Below are 17,708 nucleotides of genomic sequence, written 5' to 3' on the forward strand. Positions count from 1 at the left end.
CCTGGGCCTATAGTTTTCTTTGTCATTAGGATTTTAATTAAAAACTTGATTTTGTTACTAGATACTCATGTTATCTATTTCTTCTTGAGTGAACTTTGATAGTTTATGGCTTCCAAATAATGTGTTCATCTATGTTATCAAATTTATTAGAAAAAAATGGCTTATAGTAGTCCATTGTTTCCTTATAATTAATGTAGAAGATTTGGTGACACCCACCCTTTCATTCCTGATATTGGTAATTCGTGCCTTTTTACTTTTTTCTTTTTTTTTTTTTTGGAGACGGCGTCTCGCTCTGTCACCCACGCTGGAGTGCAGTGGCGCGGTCTCGGCTCACTGCAAGCTCCGCCTCCCGGGTTCACACCATTCTCCTGCCTCAGCCTCTCCGAGTAGCTGGGACTACAGGCGCCCGCCACCACGCCCGGCTAATTTTTTGTATTTTTAGTAGAGACGGGGTTTCACCATGGTCTCGATCTCCTGACCTCGTGATCTGCCCGCCTCGGCCTCCCAAAGTGCTGGGATTACAAGCATGAGCCACAGTGCCCGGCCTTTATTTTTTTCTTGATCAGCTGACTAGAAGTTTAACAATTTAATTGATTGTTTAAAATGATTAGCTTTTACTTTCTTGAATTTTTTTTATAATTTTCCCTTTTTTCTTTCACTGATTTCTGTTTTTTATTATTATTATTTTCTTTATCTGCTTACATTGTGTTTAATTTGCTCTCTCCAGTTTCTGAAGGTGAAAACTCAGGTCACTGATTTGAGACCTTTCTTTTTTGTTATAATGTAGGATCTTAGTGCGTAAATTTGCCTCCAAGCATACATTATCCGCAGCTCCCTGATTTTGATATGTCGTGTTTTCATTTTCAGCTCAATGAACTTTCCAATTCCTCTTTTGATTTCTTATTTGAATAATATACTTTGGCTCTGTGTCCCCACCCAAATCTCACCTTGAATTGCAATCCCCATAATCTTCAGGTGTCAAGGGTGGGACCGGGTGGAGGTAATTTAATTATGGGGGTGGTTCCCCCCATGCTGTGCTTGTGATGATGAGTGAGTCTCATGAAATCTGATGGTGTGGTTGTTTTTTTTTTTTTTTTTTTTTTTTTTTTTTTTTTTTTTTTTTTTTTTTTTTTACGACCATGCCCTTTGATGTCCCCATAAGGGTCGGCCCAGGCAGAACCCAACCCAGCAACCCCACCTGCACTCAGAGACCAGCCCTGGGGGCCCAGGATTACCCAGCCACCGCCGGATCCCACACAGGGTCCATTCCTTTCTCGCAGTTCCTCAGCTGTGCCCTCTCCCGGCATCCGGCACTGTGGATCCCGGAGCATGGGCTGCCTCCGCCCTGGAGGTTGGGGAAGTCCTGGATCAGCAGGGGTGGGCTCGGGCGTCCTCGCCATTGTGTGCATGTGTTGGGGGCATATGTAGAGGTGTAATGAATGTCCGTGTGTACACGTAGATAAGGGTGAATTCTGCATGCACTGGCTTCCTCAGGTCTCTACAGGAAGTGGCTCCGTGCCCACCGCCTGGCCCCCGGATATTATTTTTTCTAGGCCAGGAAGGCCACACCGAGGATGAAGGCTATGGCTGCCACGGCATAGGCCACTCCCAGCAGGGGCCTCAAGTTCTCGCAGGACCAGGGACCTTGGCCCCCAGGGCCCCCACTGGCAGCCTCGTCCTCCTCCGCCCCGTCCCCAGGACCCTTGGGCTCCCGGGTTTCATCGGGACTGCTGGGGACCATGGAGCCCGTGGGGGCCAGCTTCAGGTTGCTGTGGTTGTTGAGAAGGGCGGGGTCTTCTTGGCAGGCACTGTGGTGGGGGCTGCCAGTGGCTGCTGCTTCTCGGCCGGGGCCTCCTTCTTCGAGGGCTTGGTCAAGGGGGCTTTCCCATCGTCTGCCAGAAGTACCTTGGCCTTGGTGGTGGCTTCGGGCGCTTTGGTGTCTGGCTTGGGGCTGCTGGCCCACTTCCTTCTGGACTCCATGGTGGGCGGGGTTTATGGGACAGGCAGGTGGCTGCACCAGAGGGGCTCAGGAAAGCTCGACGGGGAAAGTGTTAAGACTTTTGGAAATGTTGAGATGGGGCGAAAATGTATTTTGCACACGAGAAGGAAATCAACTTTGGGAATCAGAGGGCAGATTGTTATGGTTGAACTGTGTCTCCCAAAAGAGATGCTGAAGTCCTAACCCTCGGTGCCTGTACATGTGACCTTATTTGAAAATAAGGAGCTTGCGGATATGATTAAGATGGGTCATGCTAGATTAGGGAAGCTGTCCTTGTAAGAAGAGGAAAATTTGGCTGATACAGAAGGACAGCCACCTGAAGATGGAGGCGGGGACTGGAGTGATGCTGCCACCAGCTGCCAGGAGCTGGAAGCAGCAAGGCCGCATCCTCCTGTATCCCCTTTGGAGGGAGCATGGCCCAGCTGCTATGGTGATCTCAAACTTCCAGCCTACAGAACTGTGAGAAAGTCCATTTCTGTTGTTTAAAGACTCCCAGTTTGTGTACTTTATTAGGGCAGTCCTAGAAAACAGAGATTCAAGTCTGGCAAATAACGATCAAACAACGATTTGTTGGATAGAATGGTGATTAAAACCTAGGTTAGAAAATGAGCAAAGTGGGAGGGAAAGCACCAGGACAAATAGCTAATGCATGCAGGGCTTAATACCTAGGTGATGGGTTGATAGATGCAGCAAACCACCACAGCACATGTTTACCTATATAACAAACCTGCACGTTTTGCATATGTATCCCAGCACTTAAAATAAAATAAATTTTTTTTAAAGACAAAATGAGCAGTGTCTACAGCTTTCTGGAGTGTGACAGCATTACCAGCTTAAAGCTGTTACTAGTACTAAATGGAATAAACATTTCCCTTTACTTTCCCCTTAATATCCTCAGAAAAACACAGATGAGGGATACATCTTCATATGACTCCTCAGAGCACTAAAATGATATCAAAACACTCTTCCCACAAGAAACGCACAAAGGATTCCTCAGATAATAGGAATAAGAAATGTGAAATAGATTAGAATAAACCATGCAGCTATTTTAAGTATTTACTCCTGGAAAGATAGTAAGTTACACAGAATCAGTTTTAGGAATAACTTTTCCGTTTTCACCTTTTCATGATTATTGTAATAATTGGAGGAATTAGTAAAGTAAAACCATCTGAATAAGCTCATCCCAAGCTGGTTCTGATGGATGGTGTGGCGGATTTGTAAACTCTCCTCTGTCACGGGCTGCTGAACAGAAGGAACCCTGTGAAAGTTGTGTCATCGTCCTCATCAGCAAACAAGCCATTGAACCGTTCTCCTCCTGTCACCTGCAGCCACACCTCATCCCCGAGCTTCAGCTGCAGGACAATGCCGCCACAGGCCTGGTCCTCAGAGCTCGTGTAAGCGTCTTTGGTGTGCAGTATTTTTACTCCATTTTTGACCAAAGACACCTGAACATTCCTGGAGAAAACAGTGATGTGGTAGGTGAAGTAATAGACCCCAGCAATGTGGCACGTGAATTTCCCCGTTGCTATATCATAATGGTTGAATTCGTTATACAGGATCTTATCAAATTTAATGGGCACATCTGAAGAAGGAAACTTGCTCAGCACCGTGAGCCCCACAGTGAAAGCACTTTTTGGCAAGACTAGAGTCTCACCGATTTTCCCTTTCTCTCCTCGATCTCCTTTCCAGCCTCTTATTCCCCGGACTCCTGGCTCACCCTGGGGCCCCATGGGTCCAGCTTCTCCCTTGGGACCAGGCTTTCCAATAGGGCCCATGGGGCCAGGTAAACCAGTTGGGCCCAAAGGCCCAATGTTGCCCCTTGGCCCCTCAGGACCAGTGGGACCCACGTCACCCTTATTCCCCTTCTGCCCCTGAGGCCCAGTGTCTCCTCGGAGGCCTTTCTCTCCCATGGGCCCTGCAAGCCCCTTGGGGCCATGTTTTCCTGGGGATCCTCTTGAGCCTTGATCACCTTTGATGCCTTTTGCTTCAACTTTTCCATCTGCTCCTAAATAGAGAAAGGGCAAATAAAGAGATGGTTTGTGAAAGATTCCCTTGTGAACAACTTTGGTTTTTCTATAATGGAGCTCACAAATGAAACAAAATAGTGCACAGGTTCAGTATATGCCCAGAATTTAAAATTCAATTACTCCATCTGGGTGCGGTGGCTCACACCTGTAATCCTAGCACCTTGGGAGACCACAGCAGGAGGACTGCCCGAGGCCAAGAGTTCAAGACCAACCCGGCCAACATAGCAATACCCTGACTCTAAAAAAATAAAAATTAAAAAAAATAAGAAAATAAAATTCAATTACTCCAGCCCAGCTCAGTGGCTCATGCCTACATAATCCTCGCACTTTGAGAGGCCAAGGTGGGCAGACTGCTTGAGTCCAGGAATTCAAGATCAGCCTAGGCAACATGGCAAAACCTCATCTCTGCAAAAAATACAAAAATTAGCCAGGCGCGGTGGTGTACAACTGTAGTCCCAGATACTCGGGAAGCTGAGGTGGGAGGATGGCTGGATCCCAGGAGGCTGAGGCTGCAGTGATCCGTCATCAAACCACTGCACTCCAGCCTGGGCAACAGAGTGAGACTCTGTCTCAAAAAAATAAAAATAAATGAAAGTCAATTACTCCAATTACACACATGTGTGCACATGGACACACACACACACACACACACACACACATCCCAACACACCTTTTGACTACTGTCTACTAAATTCGTGTCAGGGCTCACATTAGAAATTACAACCCTACCATCTAAGTCTACCATGCTGGCTATTAAATAATGTCAATCCATGACAGAAAGCACTCTGCAGAGCAGAGACAGGCAGATTAACTGTCAACCTTAGTCATGTGACATCCTCTAAAAACCTCCTCCCTGGAGTGAACATAAAATAAAGCCTGCATTGAGGCATTGCCCTCTTCTGCCCAACCCCAGCCCCAACCCATCTATCCCATCGGCAATTCAGCATCTACAGAAACCTTGCTGCTTCCTTGTACCCCCACTCATACCGAAGAGCCGTGGTTGCTAGTGTGGACTCTGAGGCTAAATGCCAGGTTTCCATTCTGTCCCCATATGCACAGAGGACGTCAGATGAGCTATTGAGCCTCGTGCCTCTGTTCCCTCACCTATGGAACTAGGGTGATAAAACTACCTAGTGTCTGGGGATGTTGTATTCGGTGAGTCAGTACATGAAAAGCACAAAGTGAAGATTACACGAATTTGCCACTACGACTACATCCTGACCCATCAGGGACCAGTTCTAGTGCTACCTCCTCCATGCGGTGCTGCCAGATGCACCAAGTCAAAAACTCAGTCTCACTCCTCAGTGCTCACCCACTGCAAGGTTCAAGGTTCAGCAAACTACAGCCACAGGCCAAATTCAGCCTCCCTCCCACAAGCAAAACAAACATGGTTTACATGATTTTTTGTTTTTCTGGGTTTTGTTTGTTTGTTGGTTGGTTGGTTGGTTTGAGACAGGGTTACCCACTCTGTTACCCAGGCTGAAGTGCAGTGATGACATCATGGCTCACAGCAGCCTCAACCTCCCAGGCTCAAGTGATCCTCCCATCTCAGCCTCCTGAGTAGCTGGGACTACAGGCATGTGCCACCATGCCTGGCTAATTTTTTTTATTTGTATAGACAAAGTCTCAATATGTTGCCCAGGGTGGTCTGGAACTCCTATGTTCAAGCAATTCTCCTACCTGGGCCTCCCAAAGTGTTGGGATTACAGGTGTGAGCCATGGTGCTCAGCCATGGTTTGCATGTTTAAATTGTCACAAATAATATTCCACAATACGTGGAAACCCTGTGAAATTCCCATTTCAGTCTTCACACATATGGCGTCACTGGAACACAGCCATGCTTATTTATGGAGCATCTACAGCTTCTTTTCACTACAAGGGGACATTAAGTAGTGGTGACAGATCTGTATGGCCTGCGGACTTGAGAATATTTACTACCCAGCCCTCTGCAAAGCCTGCCAATCCCTGCAGAATCCCCCCATCTAGAGAGTAAGAACTGTGTTGCCTTTATTAGAAGATTATAATCAGCATGGAGGACTTGTCCATGGTAAACACTTAATAGTTATTAATAAATATGTGACAGCTCAGAATTAGAGCGCCATAAATAGGAACTTCTAACCTCGTTCTCCCTTCTCTCCACTTGTCCCATCCTTCCCCGGGCTGCCGGGACGTCCTGGTTCTCCTAGGTGGAAGAGAAGAAAACAGGCATGAGTTGAAATTCCGTTTCTGATTTTCTGGCCATTGGTCTCCATCAGCCATGTGTGTTGGAGAGTCTGGGGGTGACCCCTGCCCTGAGGAGTGCTCTGTCGTCCACACGAGTGCAGGTGGAGAGAGGCAGGCATGAGTGGGCATCTGGGGTGCTGAGCTGCGTGGGATAAGTGATCTAAGAAATGAACTGAGTGACTTCCCAAGCGCCAATCTCTAGGACGTGCCTAGAGTGCACAGCAAGACAGGACGAGGAGGGAGTGTGTGCAATGGGGACTGACTGTCATGATTGTGTTCCTCTCCTGCGACAAGGACTTGGGACGTGGTCTGAATGTTGGAGGTGCGAGGAGGTTTCCTCACTCTCTTTCTCTTCCATTACTCTTGAGGAGAGTGGAACGGAAGATTTACTAGCCTCCTATGAAAACACAGATGACTATGGTTATGTGACACTATCCCAAGATAGAAGAGAGAGTTCTGGAAGGATCCCTCTAGTGCCTTAGACTGGGGGAAATGCCACCAATCAAGCTGGCAGAGAACATCAGGTGAGTGGGGCTCTGCTGACTACACTCAAGTCCTTGTGCTCAGAACAGGCCCCCCTGAGCCCCAGGTTGGCGTGCTATCCGTCAGCAGGTTGAAGATGGCTCGGGCCATGGCAGCAGAGTGCTCACTGGGCCACAGCTCACCCCGGACTCTGGCTTCTCACAAAGCAGCAGACACCCCCATACTTCAGTCCCACTGAAGTGGCTGTGGGGCGACAGGAGCAGGCTGGGCCGGCTTGCAGGTCCTGAGACAGGACTGACACAGGCAGACTTGTTTCTGTCACGATGTCTGTTCTCCTGGGACGCCAGCGCTCCTGAGTGGGGCCTTGGTCAGTGTGGGGCCTCTGAATGGAGGGGGCTCTTCCCTACATTTGCCCCTCCCTGCGCTCCCCTCCCCCCTCCACTGGCTGCTCCCCTGTGTCTTCCTCTCCTTCCCTCTTTTTGTTTCCCACTTGGCTCTCGTTTCTCCCATTTTCTAGAGCGGTGGCCTCTGAGCTTTCATGTTCATGCAACCACGACTCACAAAGCATGAACACAGACCCCAATCAGTAGACATTTATATGTTTCTAAATTATGCACCGGTAGTATATGAGAAATATGTTTGGTATAAAACATACACAAAAATACACTTTAAGATGATAAGATAGAAATGAAGTAAATTTTTAGTGTGAGCAATTGATTGAATATCCTTCTAAGAAAGAATATATATTATATATAATACCTATGAACTACATAGGAAAAATAGATACATAATTTGCTTCTAAGAAGTATGTAAAACTTGAAAGAATGGACATTGGTGAGCAAAGAGGAGAGAAATTCAACAGAGAAGAGGTAGAGAAATTTGGTATTGAATATAGGAGTATTTGTCTTTGTCCTCTATTTTTTATCTATCACCTATTCATCTCCTTTTGTGTGTAATATTTTATAACAAAAATATCAAAATCTTATATATTCAGAAATACAATACACACACACACACACACACACACACTACTGTGGTCCCAGTGTGAGGGCAGAAGACCTGATTTCATTAAGGGTAAGGTTTTGCTATTCTGTTGGACTGGGCTGTTTGCTACCTGGGGACTGGAACAGTGTTAATGAGCTGGAGATGTGAGCCAGGAGAAGACACCTCACAGAGCAGTTGTGCAGGATGGTGGTTAGAAAGAATGTTGCTTCCTGAGGACGCTTAGCTTCATCCAGCCCATTCAAAAAACCATCAGGCCACCAAATGCCATAAGCTGAGACATGTTAGAAACACAGACTTATCTTTAAAAAGGTCCATAGAAGTTTTATTATTTTTTTTGTAATGCCACTGAACTGTGCACTTAACCCAGATGGATCATTCTGCATATGTCTTAGATATGTGACCCTACAGTCAAGACCAGGCCTCAAGAATGGTACCCCATTTGGAAACCAAGTCTATTGGTTGTTGTTATGGAAACCACTCAGACTTCCCGGATTTGGCAAACTTCCCTCCCAGAGGCTGAATCCTGTCCCCAGATCCCCAGACCCTAGGACAGGGTCCCAATCTAGGTCACATAGATGCATAAGCAGCAGCTGTATGGCTTCAGATTCTCGTCTCCTTTTGTGTCATCTGTTACTCTGCATCTCCCGCTTCATGGCACGATGCAGTATTAGCTCTCACCTGCACTGCAGCTGGGTGCTTGCTGCCAAATAATTCATGATCAGATCTCTCTATTGGCCTCGTGTTGCCAAAAATCCATCATACCTGTCACCTGAGGTGGGAGGATCCACGACATCGTCTACTACTGAAAATGTTCTGCGGTGTCAGAGATGAGAGAACCCAGGATCTCACCCTGTGCTCTCCACCAGCACCTGGCACAGAGTTTGGTGTGGAGCAGACCCAGTGAGTGTTACTGGGCAGATGGGTGGATGGATGACTGGGGTCAGGCCCCAGTGAGTGTTGCTGGGTGGATGGGTGGATGGATGGATGGGGTGTGAGTGGGTAGGTGGAAAATCACACAGATGATGAGTGAATGAGGTGAAAGGAATGAAGAGAGAAGTTGAAAGGCAGCCGAAGCCGCCAGATGAGTACCTGCATCCCCTTTGTCACCCTTCGCTCCGTCTCGTCCATCTCTTCCAGGCAGACCATTGTGACCGGGGTTCCCAGGGATGCCAGGGTGCCCTTGCCTGCATGTGTCCTGTGAGTTTATGTTCCCTTTGCAGATTTCAATGGCAAGCAGAAGCCACCAGATCCTCATGGTTCAGATGACAGACTCTGAACTGAAAGAGGGAAACAGAAACCCAAAGGAGAAACCTTTGTTGCTGGGGCCCTGGACACAGCCTCTGTTCCGTGCACTGGGAAATGGATGAGCTGTCCCCTGTCCCAGGCCCACACCTGGACAGACTTGGACAGAAGGCTCAGGGCAGGGGAGCAAGCTGGTTATAACCAGGATGACATTGTCCTTGGAAGGTAATGCTTGTGATTGGAACCACTCTTCAAGGTGAACGGGCAATAAAAACAGCCAAGTTTAAGGTCGGGATACTCTTCCATTCATCATTTCACTTTGAAGAAATCAGTTTTCTGAACCAGAGATCAATGCTTACTTATCTCACAGGACAGTTGTAAACATCAAATTTTATCACAATATGCATAAAGGCACATTCCAAATAGTGAAGCAAACATAGCATTACCATCTGATCCAGCAATTCCACTGCTGTGCATCTACACAAAATAATTGAAAGCAAGGACTGGAACAGATGTCCATGTTCACAGGTGCATTGTTTTCCATAGCAACCCAAGGGTCCATCAGTGGATAAACAGATACATGCAATGTGGTAGGTCCGTACAATGGAATAGTCTTCAACCTTAGAAAGAAAAGAAATTCTGACACGTGTTACAACATGAATGGACCTCGAGAACATTATGCTAAGTGAAACCAGCTAGTCACAAAAAGACAGACCTGGATAACTTCAGTTATAAGAGGTTCCTAGAGCCGTCAAACTCATATAAAGAAAAAGTAGGATGGTGGTTGCCAGGGGTGAAGAGAGAAGGAAATGGGAGTTGTTTGATGGGTACAGAGTTTCTATTTGGGAAGATTTTAAGAGTTCTGGAGATGGGTGGTGGTGATGGTTGCACAACAAAGAGAATGTACTTAATGCCACTGAACTGTGCCCTTAAAATGGTTAAGCTGGTAAGTTTTATGTTCTATGTCATATATTTTTTACCACATTAAAAAATTAAATTTTTAAAAAAGTAAAGCATTCCAAGCAGTCTTACTGTAATGAGAGGTGTTCTTTGAGTCAGGGTCTTGTTTTTCTAGGAGGCCACTGTGAAGAAGGGCCACACACACAGAAAACGTCACCTAGTTCGGGGGAAGTGCGTCTTCAAGTCCTTTCCTTATATATAAATTTTGGAGACAAGGTCTTGCTCCATCACACAGGCCGAAGTACAGTCATGCAATCACAGCTCACTGTAGTCTCGACCTCCCAGCTCAAGCGATTCTCCTGCTTCAACCTCCCAAGTAGCTGGGACTACAGGCATGCACCACCACACCTGGGTTTTTGGGCTTTTTTTTTTGAGATGCAGTTTCGCTCTTGTGGCCCAGGCTGGAGTGCAATGGCCGATCTCTGCTCACTGCAGCCTCCGCCTCCCAGGTTCAAGCAATTCAGCTTCTCAAGTAGCTGGGACTACAGGCGCCACCACCATGCCTAGCTAATTTTTGTATTTTTAGTAAAGACAGGGTTTCACCATGTTGGCCAGGCTGCTCTCAAACTCTTGACCTCAGGTGATCTGCCTGTCTTGGCCTCCCAAAGTGCTGGGATTACAGGCGTGAGCCATTGCTTATTTTTCTTTCTTTCTTTCTTTTTTTTTCTTTGGAGAGACTGGGTCTCACTCTGTTGCCCAGGCTGGTCTTGAAATCGTGAGCTCAAGTAATTCTCCCGCCTCAGTCTCCCAAAGTGCTAGTATTACAGGCTAAAGCCCCTGTACCTGACTTTTAGGATTTAAAAAAATAAACTAAAACAAAAACGTGGGACTAGTGCAACTGGTCAGAACCCAGATCCTCTCACAGTGCTGATAGCTGTGTAAATCTGCACATCTTTCTGGAAAAGTTAAAGAGCAAAATGTGTCTATGTCTTTCACCCTGTATTCCTATCCCTAAAATTCTTCCTAATGTTCCCGAACTGTGTGCCAATTGTGTGCCATTACCTGCAGCATTATCTATAACAGGTGAAAAAGTGCATACTACAAACTATGTAACAATAGGGGAAAGGTTTACTATGTGTAATAGTATGTAACTGCTGCAATAATTATGAAGGTCATGTAGAAATATGTAAATGATATATGTTGTGCTGAATTTTAATAGTAGACTAAAATGCCATGCACATTATAAATGTGCTTACGACTGTATGAATATTGACAAAAACTCAAAGTGAATATATGCAAATAAAGATGGTTGCTTTAGAATGGGAGACGGTTATGGCAGCTTTTCATTTATAAAAAATGCTTTTTTATAGTGCCTACACAAATATTTCTAGATTTTGAAAACCAGCAAGACTCTGTCATCCAAAGACTGTATTGCCATCTGGTGGAAATGTCACAGGGTGCAGTCTAATGCAAATGGAGTATTTTTGGGAAAGGAAATGCAGATGTTTCTCTTTGAAGTCACAAATTCGCTCCATTCCAGGAAATTGAGTTGAGTTTTCTTGGAGCCAAATTCCATGAAGAATATACACGTGCCTCCTTTGTTAAACTCAGAAGTGGCTGGAAACAGTCAAATCGAAATTCCATCAATCAAACTTTGTTGAGGGTTCTATAATTTTCATTTTAGCCTTTCAAAATGTGGAGTACAACTATTCCAGGAATAAAATGATCAGAAGATCATAAAGGTGTCAGGTTAGGATAAACTCCAATTTGCTCTCCAGGGAAGAAGGAGCAGCCTGAAAGCAAATGGTTACTCTTCTGTAATTCTTTCACTAGTTTTGCATACCTGATGTAGGTAGAGTCTATTTAGCTTGTTTATACAGCATGTAGACAACCTTCAGCAAATGATTTCGATTAACCAATATGCGTTCTCCCAAATACACAGCAAAGTAAGTTGTGGCACTGTTTCTGTTTTATTTGTTTGTTTGTTTGTTTATAGAGATACAGTCTCATGAATGTTGCCCAGGCTGGACTCGAACTCCTAGGCTTAAGTGGGCCCCTGCCTCAGAGACATGGCCACCACCTAGCTTGGCACTATTTTTTTTTTTTTTTTTTTTTTTTTTTTTGAGATGGAGTCTCGCTCTGTCGCCCAGGCTGGAGTGCAGTGGCGCGATCTTGGCTCACTGTAAGCTCTGCCTCCCGGGTTCGTGTGATTCTCCTGCCTCAGCCTCCCGAGTAGCTGGGACTATAGGTGCCCGCCACCATGCCCGGCTAATTTTTTGTATTTTTGGTAGAGACGGGGTTTCACCATGTTAGCCAGGATGGTCTCGATTTCCTGACCTCGTGATTCGCCCACCTCGGCCTCCCAAAGTGCTGAGATTACAGGTGTGAGCCACTGCACCCAGCCGCTTGGCACTATTTTTTAATAAGAAATTTTAGCAAGTTTATACCTCCTATTTAGCCTCTTCTTTAATGTAGAACGTTGAGGATTTGCACAAGGAATATAGAAGAAATTATATTAATGTTATTTTGAAAAATAAAAAATTACATTTGTGCCTCTCACAAAGCTATGGGTTGGACTCTCAGTTTCATTAGTTCAACTACAGTTACCCTCTCGACTTTTAATTTCTGGGTCTGGTCTTTTTCCAGAAGGCACTAGAGCTAGGAGCCTCTTCTGTCCCCCATCTTTGTCTGCAATCACCTCCTCTCTCTCTCTTCTCTTATCTGAATTACTGTCCTCCCCAGTCCCCACTTACTCTGTACACCACACCTAGACTAGTGATCACTTAGTAGGCACCAACCTGGGTTAGAGCTTTATGAAGATAGTGACTGCATTTTTCCACTTCCTTATTTTCAGTCAAGTATTTGTTGAATGAATCAATGCAGGCATGCGAGAAATACTATCCTGGTTCCAGCTGTGTGTGGACCATCACTTGGGAAGGTGACTGGGTATCAACTCTGATCCTTGTCAGTGCTTTTGTGGAGCTGCTAGTTATCTCCAATACCCCTTCTCACCTTCATCCAAAGTGATAGAAATTTTAGCTGGGCTTCTAGGGGCCCATGATAGACTGCACTCCCTAGCCTCCCTTGCAGCCTGGGTATGACCATGAACTAGATTACGGGCCACGGGGATGAGCAAAAGTGAGGCGTGCAGTTGTGTGCAATGATCTGCCTTAAAGGGTAAGGGGTGCCCTTTCCTGCTTCCTGTGTGGGGGTGTGCATGACGTGGTGAACCGTGTGGAACTCCTTGAAGGAGGGCAACAATCTGGGGATAGAAAAACCCCTGGCCTCAGATGACTCCCACAGACCAGACCTGTCCTGCTAGCACATCTTTGACACGAGCACATGAAACAGAAATACACTTCTACCTTGCATAAGCCACTGTTATTTGGGGTCTTGACACACAGCTGAGCCCACATCCTAATTCAAGGCGTGCGTTGCCCAAGGTGTGGCTGCTCTTCAGAACTGAGAAGGCTTGCAGACATCTGTAGTCAGCCAGAGTGACAGCTGCTGGGGACTCACTGGGCATGTAACCCTCCCAGTAATATATGTAAAAAGCTACAACAGTCACTGCCTTGGATAGATCAAGACAAGATCTCTATACATTGATATCATATGTATGTATAGATAATAGAGGCCATCATTCTGTGGAATGCTGTGACTGCGTGAGCCAGACATACTGGCTTGGTCGGGGCAAAGGGACACAGACTGCAAATATCTTTGAAGTTAATGTTTTTTAGTCCCCCCAGAATAGGTTCTTACTTAGTTCACTTATTTCCGACTCATTCTCCTATGCTTTACCTGTATCTGTCATTTGCTAAAGAATCTCTTGATAAATGTTCACCCAGTGCCCTTCCTGATTAATTTTCTCCAAGAACGTCATGTCCTTAATTCAACAGCCAAGGTTATCACTCAAGATTCTTAACTCTCCAAAACTAAGATTTAATACAAACCTGCTAGAAATCAGCTGAGTGATATCTCCTGGGCTTCCAAACCTCAGAGCCTCAGCTTCCTCCTGCATGCACTGGAAAGCATGAACACCCTCCCAGATCTGACGATCTAAGAGTCCAGATAGCTCTAGGGTGACTTCATTGAATATATTGTCTTCCATGCACTCTCTAATATTATACACTTTATACATTTCTTCTTCAACATATTTTTTTTTTTTTTTTTTTTGAGACGGAGTCTCGCTCTGTCGCCCAGGCTGGAGTGCAGTGGCACGATCTCGGCTCACTGCAAGCTCCACCTCCTGGGTTCACGCCATTCTCCTGCCTCAGCTTCCCGAGTAGCTGGGACTACAGGCGCCCGCCACCATGCCCGGCTAATTTTTTGTTTTTTAGTAGAGACAGGATTTCACCATGTTAGCCAGGATGGTCTCGATCTCCTGATCTCGTGATCCACCCGCCTTGGCCTCCCAAAGTTCTGGGATTACAGGCGTGAGCCACCACGCCTGGCCTTCTTCAACATATCTTGAGTTATTTTTTCCTGCACTGTAAATTAGCATAGCCATAAAAATGAAAATGTGTACAATCTGAATACGATGAACCTGATCAGGAAAAAAAAGTACACATTAAAATTTGTGCAAAATAATCTATAAGCTTCTCTAGAAAGCTCTCTTAAAAAGGTCCATTATAGGCTGGGCGCGGTGGCTCACGCCTGTAATCCCAGCACTTTGGGAGGCCGAGGCAGGTGGATCACGAGGTCAGGAGATCAAGACCACGGTGAAACCCCGTCTCTACTAAAAATACAAAAAAAAAAAAAAAAAAAAGTAGCCGGGTGTGGTGGCGGGCTCCTGTAGTCCCAGCTACTCGGGAGGCTGAGGCAGGAAAATGGTGTGAACCCGGGAGGCAGAGCTTGCAGTGAGCCCAGATCCTGCCACTGCACTCCAGTCTGGGCAACAGAGCGAGACTCTGTCCCAAAAAAAAAAATCCCAGCACTTTGGGAGGCTGGGGCAGTTGGATCATAAGGTCAGGAGTTCAAGACCAGCCTGGCCAAGATGGTGGAACCCCACATCTACTAACAATACAAAAATTAGCCGGGTGTGGTGGCCCATGTCTGTAATCCCAGCTACTCAGGAGGCTGAGGCAGAGAATTGCTTGAACCCAGGAGGCGAGGTTGCAGTGAGCTGAAATCATGACACTGCACTCCAGCCTGGGTGACAGAGCAAGACTGCATCTGAAAAAAAGAAAAAAAAAACCCAGTATTCTCATGACTTATTCTATGGTTTTTGTCTCTCCTCCCAGCCAATTGCAGAGTTCCAGCGGAAGAATTTCAAAATCTGCTTTTATCTCCTCTTTAGCCTCTTCCTCAAGAATGAATTTTTAAAGTGGCTTACCCCTTTCTTACCCAAAACTCTACAGACATCTGACTATTTTGCAAATAACTAAGCGGGATTATCCCACAGATAATATAAGCGTTGTTTTAGGACCTAGATGGCTTAAATTGAATGTAAAGAAATCCTTTCCTGATGAACTTACCTGGACCCAAGGGCTGCAGGCTGGACCCAGATACTGTGCAAACCAAGAATCAAGGGCCAGCTAAATAAAATTAGCCTTCCTGCCACACAATTCCCCAGTGGATATGTCTGCAAAATAGCAGGAAGGGGAGGGGACAGAGGAAGGCCAAGATGTCTTGGAAGAGCTTCAAGAATTAAAGCAACACTTATATCAGGTAGCATCTTCTACCAGCACCACTTAGTTTAGAAAAGTTAAATCCTTTTGAATGAAATGAGGGAATACTTTCAAGGGGAGTCTGAAGGAAGGAGTGCCCCAGGCAGGTTTCTTTCTTTTACATATAGATATAGATTTAGATATCTATTTTTTATTATTATACTTTAAGTTCCAGGGTACATGTGCACAACGTGCAGGTTACATATGTACACGTGCCATGTTGGTGTGCTGCACCCATTAACTCGTTTCTTTTTCAAAGTGATGTTCATGCCTTTGCTTCAGTGCTTCTCCCTGACCTTGGGGTAATTACCGGCAACAGGACAAAACTGAAGGCTGCTAACAGTGGCTGGGTCTCATTTGGATCCCGGACCTTTAGAATTCCTATCGCTTAATTAGATTTTCAGATGTGTGTGTCCGTAATGCCTTACGAGTTTAGGCATTTGTGTAGGTAAGGATTCAGTGCCCATTCCCCTCTCACTCACAATCACACACTCCACCTACCGCGGAGAACGCGGTGCAACCATTTGTTCAATGCCGGTAATCGTGGACTCACTTTCCTCGTGTCTAGTGGTAACATTTATCTAAAACTTACAAAGCTTCCAGAGGAGGAGCCCAGCCCGGTTTCCCGAGATGCCGCGGTGCACAGAGCAGGAGCAGAGGCCACGTGGGAGTCGGTGCGGGGCTCGCCCCAGCTCGGCGGCGCCTACTCCCTCTCCCGCCTTACTCGCCCCCGTGCCTCAATTTCCCCGTCAGTGCAGGGGACATGACAATGCCGTGGTCCCAGATTGGCGGTGGGATCTAATTAGTTGGTGTAAAATGAGTGAGATCTGGCTTCTCCCCGGCACCCCGCAGCCTGCCCCCACTCTCGGTGGCTAAACGCAGGGAGCCCCTGAGTCCCAGAGCGGCTGGAGGCTCTCAGCAGTTCTGGCCGGGCTCCCTCTTGCTCGCGTGCCTGGTCTCCGACCCCTGCACCCGACCTCCTGCTGGGGACACCCGTCCCGCTGCCGGGCCCTTCCCCGCCTCCCGCGCCTCCGCCCCCCGGAGAGCTCTGAGACAGGCTCACCTGGTCAGCCTGCCGGCCTGGACCTCTGCCGCAGAGCCAGCGACAGAAGCACAGCCTTGGGCCTCCACCGGCCACGCGCTCCCCATTCCAGGCTCTCCCACGTCTGCACACTCCTGCCCAGACACGCGGAGAGGCTTCCAGAACCTGCCCTGCGGCCCCGCTTTGCTGACACCCCACCCACTCCGTGGGCTCATCCTCCCTCAAGGACCCTGCAGGGGCCTGGGGTCCGTGGGAAGCCGGCTCAGGAGTCGGGATCCCGGCCTCCTGCTTACAGGGAAAAGGGCTCCACCCTCCTGGTGCTTCCCGACCGCAGCGCCTCCAGCCTCCAGGGCTGCTGAGGCCCAGGCTCAGCTGGCTTCACTCCAGCTTTGCGGGTCTCGCCAGTGCAGAGTAGGGGCGCGCTTATGTCAGGTCATCTCCCCACAACTCTCCTGGAAGAAAATGCCACCCCCATCTCTTTCACTCTCTCCTATACATGGAGCCACTATACTCTGCCCTATGGGTTCTGGGGCTCGCCCCCTCCCCACCCTAGCGACCGCCCCACCCCAGTGCAGCCCAAGGTAGGGGGAGCGGATCACTTTGGGAAGCAGGTGGATATTAAGAGTAAACAAAAAGTGGGCAGTAGCCACTTGGCAGCCTTCACAGGAATCCTTTTCTGATTACAGCCACAGCAAACAATGGGCTGTTGACTTAGCTCTTCTGAGCTGTTAGAGAAGGAAATTCTAATCTACTCACCCGCAAAGGGCGAGTGAGCAGGGCCACTAGCACAGCTCCTGCGGCAGGGCCTAGCCTTCAGGGGCAGTCAGAGGGCACAGTCTGTTCTCTTTGTCTCCTCTCCATGATCCCTAGCAAAAGCGGCCCCGCCCCACTGCTCCCTTCCGCATCCCTCTTACTCCAACCACTGACGTTTCTCAAGCCAGGGTGCCCTCCTAGGTTGCCCTCGGAGCCCTCCTCCTCCCACGCCTACCCAGTGGTTACAGGGAGCTCCTGAATGGTTGAGCTGTTGCCACTGAGAAGTCTAGGGACATCAGGGCAGCAGAGGAGCTACAAATCCCAGAAGCCCCCGCACCCAGCTCTCCACTTCCTCCTTTTAAAGGCTG

At 47.3% G+C, this 17,708-nt stretch overlaps 1 protein-coding gene and 1 pseudogene across 3 annotated transcripts; both read right to left on the reverse strand.

The window, feature by feature from the left end:
• Positions 1 to 1,540: 1,540 nt before the first annotated feature.
• Positions 1,541 to 1,980, reverse strand: LOC129463546 (cell cycle exit and neuronal differentiation protein 1-like; annotated as a pseudogene).
• A 1,063-nt stretch (positions 1,981 to 3,043) lies between these two features.
• Positions 3,044 to 17,457, reverse strand: C1QTNF9 (C1q and TNF related 9). Of its 3 annotated transcripts, none has more exons than XM_055244364.2 (4): positions 17,344 to 17,457; positions 8,827 to 9,014; positions 6,146 to 6,208; positions 3,044 to 4,004 (listed from the first exon to the last, which is right to left on the reverse strand). In XM_055244364.2, exons 2-4 carry the CDS (start codon positions 8,990 to 8,992, stop codon positions 3,232 to 3,234), a joined length of 1,002 nt encoding a protein of 333 aa, XP_055100339.1. In that variant the 5' UTR covers positions 8,993 to 9,014; positions 17,344 to 17,457; the 3' UTR covers positions 3,044 to 3,231. The 3 variants fall into 3 exon arrangements, with proteins under 3 accessions (XP_055100339.1, XP_055100341.1, XP_055100340.1); XM_055244366.2 differs by lacking the exon at positions 17,344 to 17,457 and adding an exon at positions 16,609 to 16,721; XM_055244365.2 differs by lacking the exon at positions 17,344 to 17,457 and adding an exon at positions 15,354 to 15,428.
• Positions 17,458 to 17,708: the final 251 nt, after the last annotated feature.

This window comes from Symphalangus syndactylus, chromosome 15 (genome assembly GCF_028878055.3).
Source record: "Symphalangus syndactylus isolate Jambi chromosome 15, NHGRI_mSymSyn1-v2.1_pri, whole genome shotgun sequence".
NCBI lineage: Eukaryota > Metazoa > Chordata > Mammalia > Primates > Hylobatidae > Symphalangus > Symphalangus syndactylus.